Genomic DNA, 25,380 nt, shown 5'->3' on the forward strand with positions numbered 1-25,380 from the left:
GGGGCTGGCGCGCTCTCTCATTGGCTCCTCGGCGCTCCCGCCCTCCCGCTCGCGCCTACCCCGGCGGGGGCCGTCACGTGACGCGGCGGGGGCCCGGCGGGCGGGGTAGGAGGATCCCGGTGGCTCCCGGTGGCTCCCGGTGGCTCCCGGGGATGCGGTGGCGGCTCCTGCTGCTGCTCAGCGCCGCCGCCGGCTGCTGCTGGGGCCTCGCCGCGGGCAAGACGCTGCGGGGCGGCTTCGCCAGCGCCGCCGCCCGCCGGGAGCCGTGGCGGCCCGTGGCGCGCTTCCAGTTCCACGGTGGGTGCCCCGAGGGCAGGAGAGCGGGGCAGCGGCGGCTGTGCCGTCCTGGAGCGGGGCCGTAGGGAAGGGGCGGCTGTCAGGAGCCGTTGTGGCGCGGGGGGACCGGTGGCGGCCGGAGGGGCCGCGGGGTGGGGAGCGGGCTCAGCCCTGCAGCTCTCCGTGCTTCCCTGCTGCTCTCCCTCGCGCTCTGCTTCCCTCTTTTCCTCCTCCTCTCTCTCCTCTGCCGGGACGTGCAACAGCTCCGATCCGCTGTCCGGCAGCGCGGGAGCGGGGCCGGGAATCGCGGCCAGCGCGGGACGTGGCCGGAGCGCGGCGGGGCAGCAGCGCCTGCCGCCCTGTGTCTGACGGAGCGGGGCGGAGCGGGGCAGCGCTGTGCCTCCCTTGTGTCCCGCAGCCCGTGCCGGCACTCCCGGACGGGTGTCCGGGGAGCAGAGCCGCTCTCACTGCGACACGCACCGCTCCTTCCCCCTTGGCAGCGGTGCTCCTGCCCCCAAATGGCAGCGGTGCTTTTAACGTCGCTGTGTGGTGACGCCGCGCATCAGGATGTCAAATTCTTACCTGGTTATTCCCAATGGCTTTTCTTTCCCGTGTTTAAAACTGCTTGTTAGTAATAATTTCCGACTGTTAGTCAGTAATTACTTAGTAATAATTCCTGGCTACTGTCCTGCCGAAAGAGAGCCCTAGCAGGGCTTGCTAGAGAAGTTTTACTTAACAGAAGGAGCTGTGCGTGACCATGACAAATGCCATGTCCAGCAAGGCTGTGCTGATCTGCGTGCTTTTCCTGTGTGCTCAGCATTTCAGTAGCTTAGGCTGTTTTTCTTTCCCATTGAGCTTCATGGCAGAACAGTTCTGCAGAGTGCTTCCACATCTAACGGGAAGCAGGAAAACGTGACATAACTAAAACAGAGTTGGAGCATGACCTTCTAGTACTGAATGAGAAATGATAGATAGGGTGGAGATAGCTTATGAAGTGACTTGAAAGCAGTTAATTAGCACTGTCCTAGAAGTTAACTGTACAAGTGCTCTAAATAGATCTGAAAGAAAAAACACACTTTTTAAATCTGAGAAAAGACTGTCAAAATTGAAGGTGAGTGGTATAGGTGTTCAGATATAATTTTTAAATTGATGTTGCATATTTGCATATAGAAATACTTATCTTTCTGCTTGAATACCCGTAACTATTTTGGGTCTCAGTGAAGATTTCCTTAGAACCTTCTGTTAATATTTCAACATCTTGGCTAAACTGTAGTTCATATAACATTTTACTGACTTTTCTTCTCCGCTAAATTCTACCTTTTAATTTCGGATATTCCTAGGTTAAAGAAGTCTATGGCAATATATGAAAGAAATTATGAATACAAGTTTCAGGGGTATGGAATTACTCAAGCAAGATAAATTTTGTCAAATGAGCTAGTTCTAAAATGACTAAAATATTTCAGTGTGTCAAGATGCAGTCTATAGTGTCAGGTTTCAGACTGCAAATAAGTAGGTTTAGATTAGATATTAGGAAAAAAAATATTTACAGTGAGAGTGATGAAGCACTGGAACAGGTTGCCTAGAAATGTTGTGAATGCCCATCCCTGGAAGTGTTTAAAGATGGGCTGGATGGGGCTTTGTTCAGCCTGGTCTAGAGGAAAGTGTCCCTGTCCACAGCAGGGGGGTTGGAAACTAGGTTGTCTTTCAAGTCCCTTCCAACCCAGGCCATTCTGTGATTCCACAGGTAGCTTGGCACATTAGAGAACTCTTTTGAAGTTTTATTTTCTTTGCATCAATTTGTCATCAATCTATCACCTGTTATTAAGAGTTTTAGCTCTAATCCATCCATAACATGAAAGTCCATTCACATAAGCTCTTCTGGTGTTAGACTTAAGAGGTACCCTGTGATGCTCAGAGCCATGCCACAGAGATCATAAAATACTAGACTTTGAAGAAGTTATTGAGACTGTCTTCAACTTGAAAACAGTAAAATTTGGGGTGGGAGGGGGGAAGGGAAAAAATGTTATCTGGAAGTCTATTTTAAAAGAGAGGGGGGAGGGAAGGTTGTTTGTAGTAGAGAAGGTTAATGACACATGGGCTGTGGTGAAGGTTTGTTTAAATACCATCATAGAGAATTGTACATTCACTGGTTTCTTAATGAGAGACATAGAAATTGTTTCTGAAAGACCATAAATACTTTAATTAGGAAGTAGTGGTAAAAAATTAAGGATAATGTGAAGCTGTATTGAAGCTACTTAAAAGAGAAATCTGCCACACTTTTTGCTTTTAACTGGCATCAAGACAGAATAGTTGATTTTGTTTTTTAAATATCAAGGTGACCATGCTCTTCTGTGCGTCAGAATCAAGAACACAGCAGTAGCTGTGGCAAAAGCAGCTAGACTTCACCTCTTTCAAGGACAGGAATGGCAGAAGCTGGAGAACAGTGTCCAAGATCACAGCTGTACAGAGAAGTTCTCTAAAGCTCAGCTGACAAGTGAGTTACTGGATATTTTTCTCCTTACAGACTTATTGTGTATTTAGAACTCTGTTCAGTTATCTGTGTGTTTAGACTATTCATTTCAGTGAATATGGGCTTTGCATCAACTAGGACTTTGGTCTTCTACAATTAAAAATACTACAAGGATATAAAATTTCTTTCTTTGTATAACTTCAGAAGAATTTGTTTGCAAGTTATGATTTAATGTGTGGCTGGGAAACTAAATCCATGACAAACAATGGCTTTAGTGGAAACAGCCAAACTTTATGACCAGTTCCTGTCCATGCTTTTACTGTTCACAACTCAGGGTACATATTTGGCTGAAATTTTCATTTAGTCATTCAGTACAGATATTTTTTTTAGCTCTGCTTGGAGTAAATGTCTTTCTTTTTATTTGGTTTTTTTTTTTTTTAATCTCAAATTTTCTATAAAATAGATTCTCTTTGGTATGAGAGAGAATTTACAAAGAATACCCTTGTACTAAGAAACTGAAGAACTAAAGAATCTGTATGTTTGAGACAGATGATTGACTTGTCTGAGTTGTGACTTGAGTTGTGACTTGCTATAGTTTGAATTGTGACTTTCATTGCAGCAGAATGCAAAACAAACTAGAGGCAAAGTGAATGGAACCTGCTGCAGTTGCCTCTAAACTTCTGAAGCAAATGCTTGTAAGGTGGGAGTGTGTAGCCCTAGTACAAAGTAAACGGGTAATTTTGTACCTGTAAACCTACTCTTTCACTACCTCATAATAAGTCTTTATTCTCTGCAAAACTTAATCTGCATCATGCTTCCTTACTTTGTAATTTTCCTCTATTATAACTTAGTGGTATTTCACCTTTTATAACTGATATTTATTACTGAATCTCACATTCAGTTGTTTTTAATGTTTGAGCTAAGAGTTATACCAGTATAGAATATTTAGATTGTATTTTTTGTCTCTTGTTTACAAAGGAACATTTCTCACAGGGGGTTCCTGTTCTCCAGTTTCATGGAAATGGCATTTTTCAAAGCAGAGAAAATAAAAATAAAATTCTCATGATAGCATAAATCTGTCATGCTTCGATGTATGTTAGAAACATGTTAGAAAATTTCTAACATGTTAGAAAATTTTTAATACAGTATTAAAGATGAACTAATCAGGATAAAGCTTGAGTATCCATCTAAATGTGAAAGAACAGTAAAACACTGAAGAATTGAGTTATGTAACTAGAAGACAAACAGACTGAAATAATAATTTTTGCACCATTTGTTTATAATAATGGTACTTAAAGCATAAATTTTCCTCTAAGAAATTAAATTAGCATTAGGAGCTTAATTCAAATGTGTTTTAAGTGACTTAAGCTTCTCTTTTAAATACATTTCCTTTGTGCTGTCAGAATCCCAACAGTAACAGATTGATCATGTAACATTTGTCATAATGAAACTTTACACAGATGTCATTTGTAGGGATGTGATTTCCTTACACTTCATCAGTGCTGCACAAAAGTACTGTTGGAATAACTGACAGTTGGTCTGTCTTTCCTGACTTGTCCCAGCAGTGTACTCACTGTTTTCTGCTCTGTTAGGAGTTGTGTGGCCACAGGGTGAGTTGGATTTCTTTGCTGATCTTGGGCAAAATCACTGGCTTTTCCTCTGAGTCAGCTTACAGATTTGAGAGGAACCTGATTAAACACACTCTGTGTGATCCTTACTCGTGGTGCAAATAACAGTGTCAGAAGTCAGCTGAGAGGTGACATGGGGAATAAAGCCACTCCTGTCAGCTGCAGTTTGTCTTTCATTGGATTAAGCACCATATGCAATATTGATTTGTGTCGTCCAAATCTGTACCTCATGACAGTTGCTTCAAGGACACATACCCTAATTCTTCCTGGATTCTAATGTTGCTCAATTCATACCTTAGAAGAACGGAAAATAACTTCTTGTAGTTGAAACACGTTTATTTGAATTACATTGAAGTTTTTCACAAGTAGGCTTCAAGTCAGAAACTTGTTCTAAATATTGTCTACAAAATATTTAGAGAAAATGTGGTTGTATGTTTGCAGCTCTTATTTAGAAAGGCCTTTCACAAAAAAAAAAAAAGTTTTGTGGATTTTTAATGAAATTTTTCTTCATCCTTAGCCTTTGTCATGTTTACCTACTAAGGTGAATTATTCTGTTATTGTTATTTCTCCTGAAGAGAAATTTTTGAGCTGATTAGCACTCAAGTTCAGTAGTCAATGTTACAATGCTTGCATTTCTTACAGTTTCAGCCAAACATAGACACAGGTTTTATTTGCATCAAGACTTTGTTTTTAAGAGACTGTGCTTTGTTAACTGTTGTTTTTAGTCAAGAAATAGTGGTAAAATAGCAAGCAGATGAAACATGAGTATCTTACGTAGTTGTTTTTAAATGTAATCTGATTTTAAATATGCAGTTTGATTACACAATGGTTTCAGATCTTTACTGTCAATTGAAATTCAGTATGTTACAGTTTGGAGAAGATCCTGTGAAATAATACTGATTTGCACCTTTAAAGGATGCATGGTGCTGTTTACTGAGCTCACATGCAACTGTTTCTGTTTGGTGCTCTAAACCTCTTTGAAAGCAAAGTCAAATAAATTTCACAAAGGTATTTTTCATGCTGAAGTACCTGTTGGGTAGTACAGAATAGCTAATCCTGTCAATTCAGAACTGGAGGATGGAAATGTGCTAAGCAAAGAACATCGTTTGCACTTTCTGGCTTCTGGAAGGAGGGAGCCCTCCCAGCTGAGCTGGGAGGTGGGATGCAGCGTCCTCACCAACTCCTGCCCACACCTACTAGAAACAAAAGCTGAAGTTGAAGGTCTGGTCTCTGGTGTTATGGATGGTTTTCAAAACTCAGTCTGTTTTCTACTGTGTATAGTTTATAACCTGTATATGATGCTGTGGATTTAAGTTTTATCTTCATTCAAAGATATATTTTCTAAAACCAAGCTAATCAAGTATTTACTCCTGTTTTTGGTTTTTTTTTTTGTTTTCTTCCAAAGTGACTGTGAACCACACAGAGCAAAATCTGACAGTGTCCCAGATTCCTTATCCGGAAACATGGTATGTGTTTTATGTAGACAAGTTTACCTGCGAAGAGAATTATTCTGAATCCGAGGATATTCAGTTTGAAATGGTCTTACTAAACCCAGATGCAGAAGGGAATCCATTAGATCACTTTAGCGCAGGGGAATCTGGTAAGATTTTTTTTCTTAAAATTAGATTTGTAAGTTAAGGATCTGATTACTCAAATCAGTACTTATTGTGCTTGGAAGAGCATGGGGAATGGGTAGCAGAGCCTCTTATATTTTATATTCTGTTTTTTTACAAGGAGTAAACTTGAGTTCATTTTCTGTCATCACAGAAAAATAGTTTCGTTTTCCTAGACTGACTTTCCAAAACTTGCCTAACTAGAAGTGTAGGTGCACAGGGAAAGTCAGTGTTAAAATCTTTGCTGATAGGTATTTTGAGCATGTTGAAATTGTAATCGTTCACTTTAATATAAACTTAATACCTGATTTTAATTAATTAGTGAAATTCCTTAATTGTGTGAAACTTGATTCTGTGCAACAAGAGTACATGCACGATAAAACATTTTGCCAGTAAAATTTCAGTTCAGTGTTTGGATCATTATAAGTGTCTTAGTCACATGCTGGTCACATTGTCTGGCCTGATATTGTTATTATAAGAAATGTAATTTTAAATCTTTAAACATCCAAAGAAAAACTCAAGACATCAGATTAAGAAACACCTGCATAAAATTGTATGCTTTGGACAGTCCAGCCTAATGTATTCTTGGTGGCAGTGAGTAGCATCACTGCTCTGGGAGGCCTCATAAACATGTCACTCACCAGGGTCTATTGTGAGGGAAAGGCTCTGTAAGCTTAATCTATACAGAGTCTTAGTCTGTACAGTCCTATACAGAGTGAACTTGAATATACCAAGGATGAGCCTAATTGCTGAGCTTGGAATCAAATGCCCTGCTGTCGCTCATGACCTCAAGAGAATATAGAGGGAACAAAGGCAACTTAGTTTTTGAAAGGAAGAAAATATCTGTTGGAATGTTTAGCAGAATCTGCAAGAAAGTAGTACATTAATAATCTGTATTTCTAGGGTCATAATCAGACTTAACCTCTCTCTTTAACGTCTTAAGTTCTATAAACTTGCCAGTTTTTATTTGGTGAATTTGGCCTTCAGAAGTGAATTCTAGGTTAATTTACTTACTCTCAAAGAGGAGTAATAGCTAAAGGAGTAATTGCTAAATCAAGGGGCAAAGCAGCTATGTGGCAGCTTATGGCCCACTAAAGTTGATGTAGAGACCTCCTACAGAGGCATCTCATCTCTGCATTAATTTTGTAGGAAGACTGAGCACTGGGAAGCAGAACTCCAAACAGCTTATATGCTGAGTAAGAAGGTGTGTAAATGTGCTAGATGTATGTATTTAGATCTAACATATAGGAAGCAAGATGAACTGTACATGCCATGTCTTTCAGAGTTGCAGAGGAACACCTCTGTTAATTCAGAATTAAAACCTGCATTGTTGCCATGAATCCTGAAGCTACATGCACTGGTCTCCTTTCAAAGAGCTGAGGAGCATTTCATCTCTCTGTCTTTCTCTCTCTTTTTTAATTTAATGGATCTCTGGGAAATAATCTTTGCCATTTTTTCATAGAAACGTAGAATGAGAGGGTATCAGAGAGAAAATCCAGCTTCATTTCTTGCTTATTTCATGCAGGTGACTAGAAATTACATACTTGCAGACGGTTTTAGTTAGGTCTTCTTTAACTTTAGTTACTTTAGGCTGTGGCACAGGACATCTCAAAAATTAAATTAATAATAAGGAAAGCATGAGAAAGCACTTGAGGCTATCACCTTGCGATTAAGATTTACCTTCAGAGATGAAGGGGCCTGACTTCTGTTCCCTGGCAAGTAATCATATTTTATATGGTAGGGGTCTTATGTAGAAGACATGGTGTCAGTAGAATCCAGGATTTCTAAAGGCAGCTGAACAGGTAGCATTTTGAAGAGCTTTGAAGTAAGATATTTCAAATATTTGACTTGGTCAGCTAGGTTCCTTGAAAGTCAGGCAACTTAAAGAAGACAGGTTGAAAATTGTATTTTTTTTTATAGCTGGTTCACAGTGCAGCTTTTTCCTAACCCCTTTTGGTCTCAAGCCAATAATCTACACTCTTGTCTATGGCTGGAAGGAGTGTTCTATCATAAATGCTTAGTATTTGTTAAAAGCTAGTTGATTTTACTAAAGAGTTTTCCAAGAGTTCTCACTCATCATGGTGAGAAATAACTTTTACCTACAAAGTCCTTGCAAACTTCAGTTGGTATCTTTTGAAGCAGAAAGACAGATTTATCTATACCATATAGATAGATTTGTCATTGATAAATCATGCTAATGTATTGGTGTACAAGAGAAGCAGAGTGGCCTGGAATTTTTTATCCTCTTAATTACTTTATGCTCTTTTTCTCCCATTTTCCTGTGTGTATGTTCAAAATGCTTAATTTCAGTCACTATTCAGAACTCATCCAGTTCTAATGTTTTTCAGCTCAGATGTTGAAATGTGTATACTTGCTCTTCCCAGTCTCTGGGGGGAGCTGGCTGGGATCTTTTATCGGAGTTATTTTGCTGCTGGAGAAAAAGCTTTTTTTAAAATCTGATTCTATGGGCACCACATTCAGGGAAGGTTGGAGAATGAATGCAAGTTTTTTATGAGAAATGTTTGTTTACCTGTTTTTGCTTATATCTCTCACTGGCTTTGACCCTTTGGGAGCTTCTGATGGGGTTTCAAAGCTTACTGACAATAGAAAAGATTTCCAGGATCCAGGTCTTAAGGGGAAGCATTTTACCAGACTACTACTAGGCTGAAAATGAGAGTATTTCTGTTTTATAAATAATCTAAAAAAATTGGGGATTTTTTTTTTTAGACAAGTGCAAAAGAAGGCATGCTAAGAACTAATTACTGTTTTCTGTGCTACTTTTCTGTATCTAAGTTTTCAGACTTGATCAATTGCGCTTCTTACACTGCTTTATGTGGAGGAAGAGTGACACCCAGTGGTTAAAAAGATTAAATAGAAGTCTGTTTGGGGTTTGTCTTGCCTTGGATTGTGCCTTTACAGAATCAAACAAACAAGCAAAAACAACTAAAAATGAGTCCTTTAATAAATATATTTCTTACTAATCAAATGAGATACAATTGTTTTGTGTGTATCAAGAAACTGTGTCATTTTATAGCAGTCTGGTAATTGCTGCAAACCTCTGCTCAGAAAAAGTATTGTTGATTAAAAACAATAATTATTTATCAGACTAAATAATAATCAGTTATTTGATAAAATTCACCGATTTTCTTGGATAGAATTGACTGAGATTTAGATCTTTTATGTGTACTACCACTTTCAGGTAACAATTGCTAAGTATTTCCCAATGGTTGTATTAATCTCAAAGATTATAATGATTGTACTGGGGTTTTTTTTATTTGCTCCTAGTAGCAACATTTCTTTGTAAAACTAAGCTGTATATTTTTTTTTCCACAGGATTACATGAATTCTTTTTCCTGCTTGTCCTAGTATACTTCATAACTGCTTGCATATATGCACAATCCCTGTGGCAAACAATTAGGAAGCGTGGACCTATGCATGGTGTATTAAAGGTGTTGACAATTGCATTACTGTTGCAGGCTGGTTCAGCTTTTGCCAACTACCTGCATTTCTCAAGGTACCTTTGTTCCTTTTCTCCTTTCAGTCTTTAAACTTGAAGAACAATGTGTTGTAAAGATCAGTACATGATTTGCCTGGAGGGATTGTGGCAAAATATAAGACTGACTTTTGAACTGCATCATTACCTAAATGTCCTTGTGAGAGAGAACACCTATTTAAGACACACCCACTTAAAAATACAATCTTTTTGTTCTTTTTTCAGTTATTCTAGAGATGGGATAGGAGCTCCTTTTATGGGAAGTCTGGCAGAATGTGAGTCTGTCCCCTGTTTCTTACATATTTTACCCATGAATCTGTATAATACATTAGCAAATGCTGTTGCTGGACTATACTGAGATACTGGATCACATAATTTGATTTTTAATATAAATACTAAAAGTTACTCCTCCAGAAAAAAAATGTTCTGTGTGTTTACAATAACTGTATTTGGAGTTGCACATCTATGATGTTTAGGATTTTTCAAAGGATTTTTTTGTCTCTAGATTCCTTGCTATGAACACAAAGACATGAATATCAACTGAGCAGGTCTTTCAGTACATTGAAGAGTTGTGTGGAGTCAGATCTAGAAAGCCAAGCTTTTTAGGAAACTTAATCATATTTTTTAGAATTTGTCATTTCACTGCCTAATTTAACAATTATTAAATGGAAAAGTATTTTACAGCACAAATTTTATAATTAGCATTGTGCAAAAAGTGCTTATGTGAAGGTTTGGTGCTAACAAAGCATTTTTCTCCACTCTGTATAGATATTCCAAGTTCTCACTGGAACTAAACTCCTGTAGCTTACCTTTCCAAAATGCACTAACCTAATCTCATTCCATTCTTCATTCTCCATTGTTGTTGGGTAGTTTAGGGTTGTTGGTTTTTTGTTTTTTTTTTTTTCCTGCAGTTCACATTTGAAGAACTGGAGGTTTATTCCAACCAAATACATTTCCTTTTGACTGGCTTGAAGCACCCCAAGAAAATAGTACTGCAATAGTGTGATAATGTTGGGGAGTAACAGCCTATACAGAGACACAGTTCCCTTTGCAGAGTTCATTTAGAAGGCTGCAGTTGGAATTACCAGCCTCTTGATGGCACCTGGCACCACAATAATTGCCTCTTTCTTGTTTTAACCATTTGAGCTGGCAACTCCTTGCAGCCACTCCAGCAACTGTATAATTAAACATTCCTTCTCATCTCATGAAATGAAATAAAATGGAGGATATGGAGGTAGTCATAACTCCACCCCAGTGTTAACTATCCAGACAGAATTTCAGAGAAATAGCTTCATGTTAAATTTTCTTTATATGTGTTGTAGTCAAAAAGCCCACTTCTATTTATATAAGATTATAGTGAATATTATTTTTGAATCAGTAGCTCAGTTTCTTAAATTTAGCTAGGAAAGTTTTTACTTTCTTACTGTCTCTGAAGTTGGTGGTTTCTAAAACAGTACGAGAGCAGAAGAAGTAATAGAAATGTGAAAGTTTCAGTGGCAGTTACAGTTCTGAATAATGGCTGATGGCAAGTAGTATAGTTTAAAGGGAAAAGATTTTTCCTATATGGCAGCAGAAATCTGAGTTAAAAATAAATTTTAAAATTTCTATTAATTGCAGTGTGGCCAGAATATCTTTCTAAAAACCTGTTCAGATACCATCTCAAGCAGTTATTATTTTCCTAGGATAATTTAGTCTTTACCACGTATAAAAAGCTGATCCTCAGTCTAATTAACCACCTAACCCAATCGCATGAATCACACAAATAATGCTCACACTTGGAAGCATTGCAAATGGTGTCCTCTTAACTTTGGGTAAGAATAAAATGTGAAAAGTCAAAGACTATTATTATGTCTGTTGAATAGTCAAAAAAGATGAATTGTGATGAAATCAGACAATTATGGTATCAGCTCAGTAACGTGACTTTACACTGACCTTGAATATTGGGGGATTGTTGTAATCTTTAAAATTTTTCTCACCCTTGTTCCTTTCTAGCAAAGTATAAGGATGTCAAAAATCAAAGCTGGTTGTGGATTTTTGTCTTAGACGAATTTATGTGGGAATCCACTTGAATTGTTACCACACTGAAGCAGAGCAGTACCTATATCCATGATATGATGGAGAGGTGATGTCTGGCTATACCTTATAGGGCAGCTTATCTTAAGGAACGACAGAAAAAAAAAATGCTCCCTAGGACACCCAGAATTATTCAGTCATTTTTCTAGTATAGATTTGTGACACTGGTTTGACATGCCTTTATTTCATGTAACAATTCTTCTAGTGAGTACTGTCTCTCAATAAGATAGCATTGGAAAATAATTCCGTTATCATTTTTTTGCCCAAAATCAGTGCTGGTTGATTTTATTAAAGAATTACCAATTTTGTATTTACTAAAAGCTCTTGACAGATCTTAAACAGCAAAGGTGTCTTAATACATTAAGAAGCATTTAAGCTTGTAAACTCTGAGAATACCAAGCATATCCCAGGAGATACATTCTGAAGTCTGATTTATACTCTTTATTTTGCTAGTATTGCTGGATGTCAGGGAAATATTTTAGATGATCTTCTTTTGACACACTCCCCTTGAGTCTGTATTAAGTTCTGTACAGTGGCAACATTTCTTATGCCAATAATTTTAGTAAATGTGGTATTTATCTTTTTTAATACAGTCCAGCTGTATAAAAGTAGAGCTTTGCTTTTTTGTGATAGAAATATTATTCTGGTACCTGATGGTATAAGTGAAAATTACAAAAAAGGAACAAATTTAAATGAACTAAAATATTAATGAAGTAAAAAAGAAAACATCGCTGTGTAGTGCCCAATCTCTAGTTTCTGAACCAAATTTACAATGTACATAGTGTAAGAATCTGTTTTTCTTTTACATATCTGCTATGCCAGTACAATGAGTCAGATCCCAACACCAACTTTAAAATTCTTCATTAACTCAAAAACTTACCAGGTCTAAAGCTAACAATCACCCAGAAAGAAATCTTCAGAGTTTTCTACTGTCAGTAGTGCTGCAGCAAGCCTACAAATAAAGGCTTTAATATATCCTAGCTTAAAGTTTTCTTCATTCTGATGCAGCTTCAAACACAAGTTTGAGACACTGATTAAGAATGTAACTTTATGGAATATGTGTTAATTGTTCCCAAACAGAGGTAAAAATGGACATAGCAAAATAAGGCAAAGGTACTTTGCATTTAATAAAATGAAATACAGACAAGTTGTTGATCTAAATGAAGTTTGTGTTAGGGCTATTCATTATGTTTTCCCCTTTAAGTATCTCAGAGTGGAATTTGTCCTAAATATTTGTGCTTGCTTCTGGAAGCTACTGTATCCTCAAGACAAAGTGCAATTAATTCAAAGTACAATGTAACTATCTGATTTTTGAACAAAAGTTCTTCAGAGTGAAGAAGGGAGTTCATTTCAACATGTTGCATATTTGCACTATGATTAACATACATATGATTTTAGTTATTTAGCATTTATAAGTCTATTTATGCAGACGGACTCCTGAGCCCAGACTACTCGAACACAAGAGTGGGATTTGGAAAGACATGGCACTGTGCCCATGTTCTTGCAGATCTGCAGCATAACTGCAGGAAAGCTTATAGTGATCAGTTTGGTCACTGAAAACTCCACAAAATAACCACATTTTGTGGCAAAGCAACCTAAACTAATCTAAATCATCAAAATTAAAAGGTGATACAGAGGCATAAGCATCCATTGTTTGTTTGCGGGTATATAGAACCTTTCTCTTTGATATAGGAAAAAACCCAAAACTTTATTTTTGTTGTAATTTTATTCCTTTTTCTTTTGTTTTCAATAGTGTGTGACATAGTCTCACAGATACAAATGCTGTATTTATTGTTGAGTCTGTGTATGGGCTGGACAATAGGCAGAATGAAGAAATCTCATGGCAGACCTCTTCAGTGGGATTCCAGTCCAGCGTCTACCGGCATTGCTGTAGTAGTTGTTGTTACACAGGTTTGTATTTCATATTCATTCTTACACTGAAGTATACAGCTGCTATTAAGTATGACAGAACAAATAATTTCAATATTTTAATTTTGTGAGGGAGGGAGTATCAAAACTCGAAAACAGCCCTCAGCATAATGTGCACCCAGTACGTCTAATAGGTAACACCACCTTCTTTCTACTTTAACAATTTAAGATGTAGCTCCACAGTATGCTTTTGTCTAGCAGTAAAACCACTTAAGAAGTTCCCACAGTTTCCCAAACTCCTGATTGTGCCAATTTGTAGCATTATGCTGTGAACCAGATTAGTGAAACAACCTAGACTGAAAAAAAAAAAGAAAAAAAAATTTTTGCACAGTCATTTTATTGATCTGATTTGTAATGTGGTCCTATAAATAGTTGTAATCAGTACTACTGAGGCATTGTGAACTACATTGTGCAGGTTGACAACCAGCAGCATGGGAGGAAAGACAAGAAAAGCTGCTGTGACAAAGTCTTTGTCATGAAAACACGGAAATCATCAGTGCCCTCCTTTTGGAAGCGCTCAAATAGTGTCTAATGGTCCTTTCAATCAATGTAAGGAAGGGAATTCTTGAAAGGTTCATGTGCAGGATTGGTCTTGCAAATATACAAATGGTCTGACATAATTTCATTCAAATATTTTCCATTAGTATAAATTAGAAAGTTAAGTAAACCAGTAACTTAAAAGTAAATTGTAATGGAAATCATTCAACCCTGGTGGTGCCTTTTGTAAACAAATTTCTTTAAATCACATCATAAAGACGAGAATCTGAAAACCATTGAGAAAGAGAAGAACAGGGAGAAACTGGAGACAGTAATGAGGAAGAGATTATACTGAAGACTTTTGTGCCATTTAGGTAGTATCTGTAATTAGTGCTGCTTCTAAACTAAATAAGTGGACTTCTAGAACATTAAGAATAGCTGGGAGCTGGCATTTCTTGCTAATTAAGAATATAATCCAAAGGCTGTTAAGGTCAGCGTGACTGTTGAAATTTAAAGATGGGTGTCAAAATAAGATGGAATGAACCTGTCCAGTACCAGAAATTTTACATGCTGGTAGTAAAGAAGACTTCTAAAGATTTCATTTCATTCATGCCTCTGCACTTGTGCATATGTATGGGTGTGTTAATACTCAGCTTCTTGAGACTGGAAACTTTTTCATTGTTGTTTCCTTTTACTATACATAGAAAAGTCATTCAGTATAATCAGCTTGATCTTATTTTGGTTGTTACTTATGGTAAAAGTGGGGCAGGCATCACACATATGAGCTGCTTCCCCCAAGATTGGTCTATTACTCATCTTTAGGTTCTTGGAGCAGCATTGGAGCTGCATTTGCACACAGTTGTCTATCTTACTTTTCACCAGTAAGGCAGAGCTCTACCACATCTCCTCCTGGTACCATTGGGAGTGTCAGGTTCGGCAGGAGTCTTGTATGGATATTGGAATATGTCATGCCTGAGTGGTTTTGCACCCCCATATCAGTGTCTACTGTCTCCAGCAAAATTTCCCTTGCACCTAGAGTATCCCTTCTGGAGAAGATATTTTCCATCTCATGGTTCATTTTATACAAAATACACCTCCTGCTAGATTTGTTCTTATTACAGAGTGCAGCTGTTGGGCTCAGGGAAACAGGATTTAGACAGTTTTTCACTGGTCTGTCCAGATTGACATGGATGTTTGACCTGCTATAAACACTCAGTAGGCCCATTTAATGGCTAAAAATGTAGAATGACCTTCTTCCTGCTCTGATCTTTCCCAGAGATTCTATGGGAGAACCAGCTTCCTCTTGTGCGAGAGATTGGACAAACTTCATGTGGATAATCAGATGTTCTGAGGACTTGGTGGAGGCTACTGGAAACTATGTGCATTAACCTATTGCAGCAGATAGAGTTTGCACCATGTTAGTTTTATTGACATTCTCCCATACCTGTCCTCATCTTCAGGGAAGTCAAGAAAGTGAACAGCCTGAGAAAACATGTTATTCTTCAACTTAAATGCAGTTTTGACTAGCAAGCTATCTGAGCCTGTTTGCCTGCTACTAGTTCAGCAGATTTTCAGGGTTTTTTCTCCTCTTGGTTGTGATGCTATGGACTTTTTATTTTTGTTCTTTCAGAAGCACTAGCAATTTCCTGCGCTATGTTTATGGGTTGCCTTCAGTGTCGGGTGGACACAGTCTCCTAGTCAGCAAATGTCTTGTGGTCTTTGCAGCTGCAAAGAGGTAACATCTCAAGGGAGGGACAAGTCTGCTGTTTAGCATCTCCCTTTGCCTTAACTTGTTCTTTATTTCAGCCACAGAACAAAAGATTCCCGGGCACTGGCATTCATTAAAAATTTCCGCTTTCTGCTGCTGAGGCACAAACATTGTACAGAACTTTATTGATGGCAGGCCCTTCCCCCGTCATATAGACCTGAGCTGTTTCAGCCCTCAGGGCTGACCAGACTGCAGGCAGTGATTCTGGTAAGATAGCTGATTGCTCTGAAGCTGATCAAAATGGCATAGAATCTTACTGCATTAGACATCACCCTACACAGGGGTTCTTAGGTGTGCTCAGAATGAGCTCTTCCTCTGACCTTAGATCTAAACCATTTTTTGCTGCGCTGCATTGCGTGACATCAGATAGCCGAGTTGTAGATATGGTTGGAAACAGCTAGTTTGCCTTGCTACTCCTTCTAATTTCCCTGTTGCTTCCCCCTTCCCCTTACCTGTCAGGGGTGATCTGTCCCATGAGAACCTGTCTTTGCTGGAGATTGATACGTTATCTTGGCTTGTCATAAAGTCAATGTTAGCATTGTGAAGGGAAGGAGGAGTTCTACCATAATTGTTTTCTCATGACATAAAGGAAGAGTGTCTGGTTCTTCTTCATATGGATGTGGAGGTTCTGCTTGTATGTCTGGAACATCAGGATGATATTCATGGCCATCATTCCTCTAGTATTTGAAGAGGAAGGCCAGTACTGGACAGTGGTTGGTGTCCCCCGTGAGCCAGGATAGGTCAGGATTATATATAGGTAAAGTCAGGCATTTTGAACAGTGTATTTTGTAAACAAGGAGATGAGCATTCTGTTTCATCTTATGAAGAAGCAGAGACTTTAATGTTGGACATAGCACAGTGTGAGTCAGCTCTTTAGCTTCCTCTCTCATGCAGTTCTTTTGTCTACAGCCTAAGCACGGTTGTTCTTCTGAATAACAATTAGAATTGTCCCCCCCAATTTCTTCTCAGAGCTCAAACATAATTCTGCTCGCTGCCAACAAAAATGTCTCTGTCTGCTCTACTCTCATGTCTACTGCAGCATGTTGATGTCGGGTGTTTTTAAGTTTGTTCCTGATATTGCAGCTAAGTGAGCTGATACTTGCCTTTCTGTGGTCAAGGTAAGGGACTTCAGGGTTCCTTGACCTTGATTTCTCAAATTGTTATTCTTTTTTAATATTTCACAACTTAAGAGATTTTAACTTCAACATCATGCTTGCCTATGAAGGTTTTTCTTCACTGAAAACAGATTGTCTAATCCATTTTTACCTAGAAACACTTGATAGCACAGTTTTCTATAGGATCCTGCTTTTCCCAGGTGAGAACAGCCCCAGGTCATAGAAAGGGCAATGATACATTTACTTTGTCCAAGTTTACACTGTGTTGCACTGACACTCTGCCTTATTTTGGAATAATCTAATGAAGCTGAAGGAAACTAGACTTCTGTGATCTCACATTCCTGTCACCATACAGAGCCTTTGATCAACTGATGTTGTGTTGTTTACGCTCTTTAAAGGGCTTGTCCAGAACACATTCTGCTGTCAGACACTATTATCCTGTGAGGATTTGGGCTTTGTTCTCATGGTCCCTTTACTCCAGCCAGTTCTTTGTCATCTTCCCATGAAAGTGTCTTTTTTCTTTGCTGTTACTCTTAGTGTAGACTAAGGAAAATTCAGACCTTCATGAGCTCTGGGTTTTAAGGCAAGGTAGGTTCCATAAAAGTGCATAAGGTAGGATACTTCTTTGAGTAGTATCAGTTCTGTCTCCATCAGCCTGTATGGCTTCTCTGCAGACACTCAGGTCAGGAAGATTCTATACATAAGTTCAGGGAGTCTTTTATTTTCTCAAGCAGAATATGTACAGTCCAGGGAAGTTCAATAATTTGGCTTTTCTCAAATGTAAATATCAAAAGGGAAAATGCTCACAAGACTGCCGTGATTCTGTAACTGGTAGAACCGTTGTTCATTGTCTAAACATGTTCTAGCTGGACTGAAATAACTTCTGTGATAGGAACTCATCAATTTCATGCCAAAACTAGTGCTGTAGACACAATGTTACCAAACACTGTGCTATATCTCAGGAATTCAGGAGCAGTTTAGTCTTACTTCAGTCTTAATCTTTGACAGAATTCTCAGTCAAGTTACCCGATCATTTGAAGATGTTTGCTTGAAATTACTTTTTTTCTGAGCATTATGGTGAGAACATTCGAAGCCTGTTGGTCAGATTGTGTGCTAGTAATCAGTGATGTTGAAAACCTGCATGCTTTACATCTGTCCCTCTCCCATCGTTCCATTTTCCATCCAGGTGGTTCAGGAGTGACTGAAGTGAGAGCAGCTGGGAAATGACAGGTCTATGTCCCCCTTAGGTAAGGGAGGGAGGAAGCAGGAGAGTACTCTGAGGATATTCTAAGCACAAATTATTCTAATACTCAACTCTTGAGACTCAAGGCCACCCACCTTTGGAAGGCACAGGTGGATTACACATTTTTTAAAGAGTTAATATTAGTAACCTTTTTGTCTTTATGTAGTGAGAAAGCCTTTGAATGTGTTCAGAAAGGAATCTGACTAATTTATATTTTTAAATTGAGCCATACAATGTCTGCTTCTGAAGACCTTCAGAGTTACTTCATTCATCAAATTTGCCTACCTTTCTTTAGGGAACCTGCTTTATTAGGCACCTGAAGCCTCAGTGCAAGTTAGATATGTACAGTAGGTGGACTGGATTCCAGTGTATATTCAAGTTCTAAAATGCCATTCAGCTGCTACATGATGCTCTGAGAGTCTAAACTTTGTGTATTCTAATTTATAATGTTAGCATTCCCAAAGTCTTTAAAATATGTTCTTCAGCAAGACACATTTTTTTATGCAACTGGTTGGCGCCTGCCCTCTTTGCAACTAAGATTCAGAAACTAGCTGCTTGTTTGTTTGTTCTTCCTTGGAGAATATCAGTATTGTTTCTCACAGTGCTCCCAGAAAGTTGGATTCCACAGCAGATGGATACAATGCTGGGAGTTAAGGAGGGGGTTGCTATCTTTTATGTAGTTATCTGTTGGCTTAAGTGCTTGGCCAGATGTTGGAATGGCATTTGGAGCCTGTGACACTCCCTTTCCTAGACCCTAGGAGGCTTCTGAGCCAGGTGTTTGCAGAGTCAGGCTCGCTCACAGTTTCTGACCTAGCTGATGCTGAATTCTTTTCTCCACAATGGCACAGCTTCAATGGAAGGGGTGGAGAGTGGCCCACCCAAGAACACCCTATAGCCTGGCAGTTGCAGCACTCTCCAAGGAGGTGGGAGATGTGAATTGGATCTCCTTTAGGCAAAGAAGGGAATTGTGGGAGATCCAAGTTCAACCTGGGTGAATGCTTGAGCCTTAAGGCTATTGTATAAAAGGGGCAGCAGCACCACCCTCTTACTTCCCCATCTTTGAAAAGAAAAGTGAATCCTGTTAGGATTTTGAAAGAAAAGGCGTAGTCGCCTGCCTTTGAAACAAGCTTTACAGGTTGTGGATCACAAGTGAAAGGAGACACCTCCCTGTAGCTCTGTGAAATCATTTCAGTGGTCTTTCTGCAGAGTAGGACGAGTGTGCAGGTGATTATTTCAGATTTTTTTCTAAGGTGCTACATTCCCTCTATCCAAATGATAGTAAACTTTAACTTGTCACGCTTTTTAAAAGTTACAGAATCCAAAAAGTGAGACTCTGTTTCTCCCAGTTGCAGTTGAAGTAATAGGTCACAGAAAAAACATTTCTGACTAGGGTTTGTTGGGGTTTTTTTGCTTAGCATGGCAGTCCCTAACAAGTAGAGTGGAGCATTACCAAATAACTTAGTCTGTGATGGGAAGGTCAGTTGAGAGTTAATGTAACCTGGTTTACTCTAAATGCACTTTGCTGTTGTTCTTTTTCAGAGCATTTTGTTAATTTGGGAGCAGTTTGAAGATACAAATCACCACAGCTACCATTCGCACCATGGCTTGGCGAGCGGGCTGCTCATTGGCCTCAGAGTCTGCCTAGCTCTGTCCCTGGCTGCTGGGCTGTACCAGATTATCACAGTGGAGAGAAGCACACTGAAAAGGGAGTTCTACATCACCTTTGCCAAAGTATGGGTTACATCAAGCAAACTGATCCTTTTGTCTGTAAATATAATCATGGTGTGCAGTTGACTGAAGCACTAAACACTTTCCATAGAAAGTTAGTGTCTGATTTGATTACATTGCACCCTGTCATCATACTCTGAAGTAGGCATTTTAATTTGACAAGCAGTATAGAGCTTTTTAAAATAGAAATCCCACCTTTCATTGTGTGGTTTTCGTTATGTTGATTGAAAATTAAACAATGGGTTCATAAAATAGACAGAAATGTAAATGTAGTTCTTGTAACTGTCATCTCTTTCTTCTAAGCTGGCATGTAGTCATTTTACAACTTACACTCATCTTCTTTTTTAGGCCTGCATTCTCTGGTTTCTGTGCCACCCATGTCTTGCAACCATCACTGTAATATTCAGAGAATATCAAAGAGAAAAGGTATGTACAGGCAAGATAAAAGAGATGAAATTTGAATAGTAGTTGTTCTTCATGTTTAATGTTTGTTAGCAAACTCATGCTCTTAGGCTGTTAATCCTATGACCCCAAAGCAACTTGAAAAGTCTTAGTCACACAGCTCTCATTGATGCTAATGTGAGTCATATTTTACAAAGGCACACAGGGCTCGAATCATCTAAAGGTAGTCATTTCTAGGTTAAGGGAGGGAGAGGGGGAGATTGTTAAGTCAAAGGAAAATGTGGAGGGGGTGTTTTGTTTTATTGTTTGCTTGTTTGCTTTTAATTAAAAACACCTTGGAGATTCTTTTAACAAAGGGAGTAGAAAGATAAATCAGTGGATTTTTTTGTTGTTGTTTGCTTTTTAGTCTTCATCCTTTAAAAGCTTCATGTGGCTAAATAGGTCAGGGAACCTGTAGCTGAACTGTATTCTTTAGATCAAGAAGTCTGTCCAAATATGTTGTTTGGTTTCTAAGCTCTAAACAGTTAAAAACAAAGGTGGACTCACTGAGTTTCTTGGTTGCTTAAACATATTGGGAACTGGAGAACTCTGTGTGTGCAGCCTGCTATGTTCAGATGAAGTGCACCACTATTCTCATGTGATTGACTACCTCATTCCAGCATAGGGTTTGCTTCTTTTCTTTATGCTTATAACATCTGTCCATTTGTATGCAAATATATTCAGAAAATGAGCTTTTATTTGTGTAGAGGATATGTAAGGGGAAAAAAAAAGTTTTATTATATATAAATAATAATTAAATTCTGTGTTTGATTTACAACAAAAAAAATGGAAATCTAGGCGGAAAAAAATTGATTCCTCTAGAGTTACTAATGAAGAGACTTTTTGTTTTGCTTGATGAAAACATCCTCAGGGCAGGAGGACAGTCTCTAGAGGTAGGATCAGTAAAGTAGTATTTTTGCAGTATTTTAAGGTTACTAAAGGAACACTACAATTACTCTGCTCTTGCATTTGAGCAACTTTAACCATTATATTCATACACTATGATAATTCAGCCGTATTTGCTTCTTCAAATGCACCTCAATACAATAAAATGCACAATCAATAAATACCGTACTTATTTAAGAAAAACATATATTTCAAATGACTGCCTATACATAAACTGAAGACATGTGCTTTCTCAGAAACAAGCTACACCTTTAGGCATTCAATAAATACAGCCTTACACAGCTTTTGCAGATGAAGAGACTTGAACTGAAAGAGATCTTGCTAAGTGAAATTGATAAATCGGCTCTGTGATTGTGCTAGTGCAGTGTTTCGAAGCTTTTTTTTTTTTTTCCCCCACTCTGTTTGTTGTAAGAATAGAATATCTAAACATCACCTCTGCTTGTGAAACTGCATGGGTGGTGAATTGCAAGTCTGAAATTCCCCAGAACAGAGACTGCCAGAAGGGTTATGTGACTTGCCCAGGGCTATCTACTGATTTAAAAACGCCCAGGTGTGTGAGTCTGATTCCTGAACTTAAAATGCATGTTCAAATCTTTTGTAACTGCAGCAGTATTAAATGGTTTAAAGTTAAACCTCAAGCACTCATGCTGATAGAAATTTATTGTGGCTTGTTTAGTGAGAGGGTTTTTTTTCACTTACTATTTCTTTCTCTCTTTTTTTTTGTCTCTAGATTATTACCATAGGTGTTATCCTCTGTCAGTGCATCTCCATGGTTATCCTCTACAGACTTTTTCTATCTCATAGTCTATATTGGGAAGTATCATCACTGTCATCAGTGACATTGCCACTAACAATATCCTCTGGACATAAAAATCGACATCACTTCTGAGATGTTTAGGAAGAATACATTATGTAATAAATGTGCAATAATGACTTGAATATACAGATATTTTTGTCACAAGTGTATGATACATTGGTTTCACTGGAAAACTGAGTGATAATATCAAAGCACTTCACAGACCTTTAGTCTGACAAGATTTCTAGATTAATGTGTTAAAAATATTGTGGAGTGTAAAAATCCATAATTTGAAGAGTTTTATAGATACTCTTTAACAAGTGGTGCTGAGCTGTATCACAGAAGAGTACAATGAATCTTTTCTCTCCCATTCACGGACACCAAAAATGCCATTACTTTGTGTCAATACCAGGTTTGAAGGTCTTATAAAATGGAATTCTTAAAACATCTACATGCTCAAACAAGTTTTAAATAGGACAGTTGTGAAACTGGTGTGATGCATAACGATGACTAAAAGGGGTTTTGTATTTTTATGCTTTAGAGAAAATGCATTTTAGTGTAGAAAATGCATTGCAGTGTAGAAGATGGGGAAAGAAAGAAGGGAGAATCATCTAGAAAACATATGTAAAATGTTCACAACTGTCTGCAAGAAACTTTCCTTTATCATGAGTATAAAAGAAAAGCCTTTTTTTGCATCTAATGTTCATACTGGTTAAAATCCTAATGGGAATGTAAATAGGGTTTACGTCTTCCTTTTTTAAAAAAAAAAAAGAAAATGTAACTAAAAATTTCATCTAGTAACCAAGGTTTGAACAGTTTTTGAGGCTTGGAGTACATAGCAACATGAAGGTAATTAAAACAGCAGCCTTGCATCTTTTAAAGGAGGAAAAAAAAGGCAAAGAAAATGGAATGGGTGATGTGGTACTAGAATTTTAATCCTGATATAATTCATTTCTGTTACATTGAGGATTCAATCATAATTAAGCCATATACACAGATTAAATTAACAGAAGCATTTCAAATAAATGTTGGTTTCAGTCATCAACTACCCATGAATTCCTGCCCAAGGATACTTAATCAGGATTAAATTTTCTATGAATAATTGAAAAACAAAATACTCACTGGATTTGTTATAATCCATGTTGGCACTGGGTTCTAAGTAGTTGCCATCTTCCATCCATTGTAATAAAGCCATTCTACTTTGTGATGCCCTAGCATCCAGAAAGCCAGTGTAAATATATACTTTATTGAAGTGCCTATTTATAGAGTATGATTAAATCATGCTGACAGTTTTTTTCTTTCATAATAAGAGCATACCTATTGCTATTGTGAGTGAAATTTTTCATTTTGGATTTAGCTTTGTTTAAACTTCATACATGTGTGTTTCTTCACAAAATGATTTTATTTTCTAGTAAATCATTGTTGGTTTCTTCCTAACAGTGTGTATTTGATTATGTCTCTGTGAAAATGTGAAGACACTGGTTCTAGCTTTAAAATTGCCCTAAGTTTTCCATTTATCTGCCTCAGTTGTGAGCGTAGTTGAAACATAAGTCTGTTCCATTTTAGTTTAGAGGCAAAACTAGATATTTGCCTTTGACTAAGGCAAAATGGCAACATGACAAAGTTGCTCATTAAATCATCTCCTTTCTTATTGTTTGTAATTCAGATCAAGAATGGCAGGTTGAGGCTAGAAAAGATGAGATATTATGATTTCACACCATATTTAGAATGATTAAAAGATTAATTATTACATTCCTCTGATAACCACATAAAAATATTATTGGTTAAAACTTAAGTCTTTATTTCCTTGCTTATCTCTGTACTTTTCATCTTCTCAAGAAAAAAAGCATTCTGGTTATGATAAGTCTCCAATAATGTAGTAAAAGAGTTCAATCTGTCCTCATGTATAAGACTTCAAATTCACACATAAAATAGAATTTTCTGATAGGCACAAGTACTGCTTTACGGTTTATGATCCATTATGATAAAAGTTTTAATCTATGCAAAAAAAATTCTATGTGACTTTCAGAAGAGGCACTCCATTTGTTTTGTTCTCCAGAAGTACTGTCTTACTTCCTGTAGTTCTTCTGACTTGACTTGGTCAGTATTATGATACCATTTACCTTATTTTCACTTTATAGATACACCCCACAACAAATCATGGTTCATTAGGGCAAGCATGAAACATAAGGTGTTGCCTTTTGCATCTTTCCCACATTGCCCCATAAGTCAACAGGTAACATTAGTTTCTTAGTTTGGCATTGGATCCAGTTACTTGGAAATAAATTTTAATTTTGCTATTAATGTACTGTAGCAATGAAGTATCACTTTTTCATGCAAAGTAGTACAAAGGGTCTCTTAGCAGATAAGCAGTGCTCACCAGTTTGGTGTTATTAGCTAATAAAACAGTATGTCAAAGTGAGGTCCTGTAGCAGTATATCACTATGACTGCAGTAATATTCAGTTAATTTGGTGCAGGATATCTTGGGGAAGTGGGAAATCTTCAAGTATGACTAATGGACAAAGTCTCATACTTCACCTGTACTCTGCGTTGTAACTTACGGCTTCTGATCATGCCAGAGGAGTGGTTCAAGTGTGTAAAAGTCTCTCTTCTTTCTAGCTTGCATCTCCTGGGAGAACAGCTGATAAGACCTTGCTTTTTTCATGCTTATCCACACTGTTACCCATTCTATCAATTTGATTTTCTAACTTCATCTTAAAAAAATAGCTTCCAGCCTTCTTCCAGTTGTCCTCAATCTGTATCCCAACTTGAAAACTGTACTTCTAAAATGTGCTGTCACCCAAAAAAAAAAAAAAAGATACTCATTTTCTGTCACACACTGGGGCTTTTGTATGCATCAGCTGGTGCTGTGCCCTACATCAGGACTGCATGAGGTGACAGCAGTGGACAAAAGCGCTCCTCCAGTGCCCCCATAGCCCCCATCTGTACGAGGCATGGGTTTGTGCTTGCTGAAAGCTGCCATGCACCTGAGGAATGTTTGGGGAGAGCTTCAGCAGCTCCCTGACACCTCACTGCTGCATGGGCCAAAGCAGGGTCCCCCTGAGGGCAGCACTGCCCATGCTGACCATGGTGAGCAGCACTGTCGAGGTCAGAGGACATCTCACCTGAGAGTTTCTTTGCGTTATGCAGTTCTGTTTTAAATAAAGATGGGGTTACTGTGTCTGCTCATTCTATGGACTGTGTCTTTCAGTGCTTGCAAAATAGGAGTGTGTATTGACAAGACTGTAAACTGAAGTTGGTTGCGCTCTGAAGAAATCCACTTCTCGGTGATGTGTAAGAGGGCATCACTTGGTCAGCCATCACTGTTTCTGCTGGTGTAGATGCCAGTTTGTGTCAGCTATGATTTACTGGCTGGGAGGGAGGACCCCAGTGCAGTAGACAAAAGGGTGAGATCACCGACTC

The 25,380-nt window shown here is 38.3% G+C and overlaps 1 protein-coding gene across 1 annotated transcript; it reads left to right on the forward strand.

Annotated features, from left to right (window-relative positions):
* Positions 1-102: 102 nt before the first annotated feature.
* Positions 103-25,151, forward strand: GPR180 (G protein-coupled receptor 180). The gene is made up of 9 exons (XM_002196884.7): positions 103-297; positions 2,612-2,770; positions 5,780-5,974; positions 9,321-9,501; positions 9,706-9,755; positions 13,307-13,464; positions 19,625-19,816; positions 20,162-20,239; positions 21,891-25,151. Exons 1-9 carry the CDS (start codon positions 153-155, stop codon positions 22,047-22,049), a joined length of 1,317 nt encoding a protein of 438 aa, XP_002196920.2. The 5' UTR covers positions 103-152; the 3' UTR covers positions 22,050-25,151.
* Positions 25,152-25,380: the final 229 nt, after the last annotated feature.

The sequence above is a fragment of the Taeniopygia guttata genome, chromosome 1, assembly GCF_048771995.1.
Source record: "Taeniopygia guttata chromosome 1, bTaeGut7.mat, whole genome shotgun sequence".
Lineage (NCBI taxonomy): Eukaryota > Metazoa > Chordata > Aves > Passeriformes > Estrildidae > Taeniopygia > Taeniopygia guttata.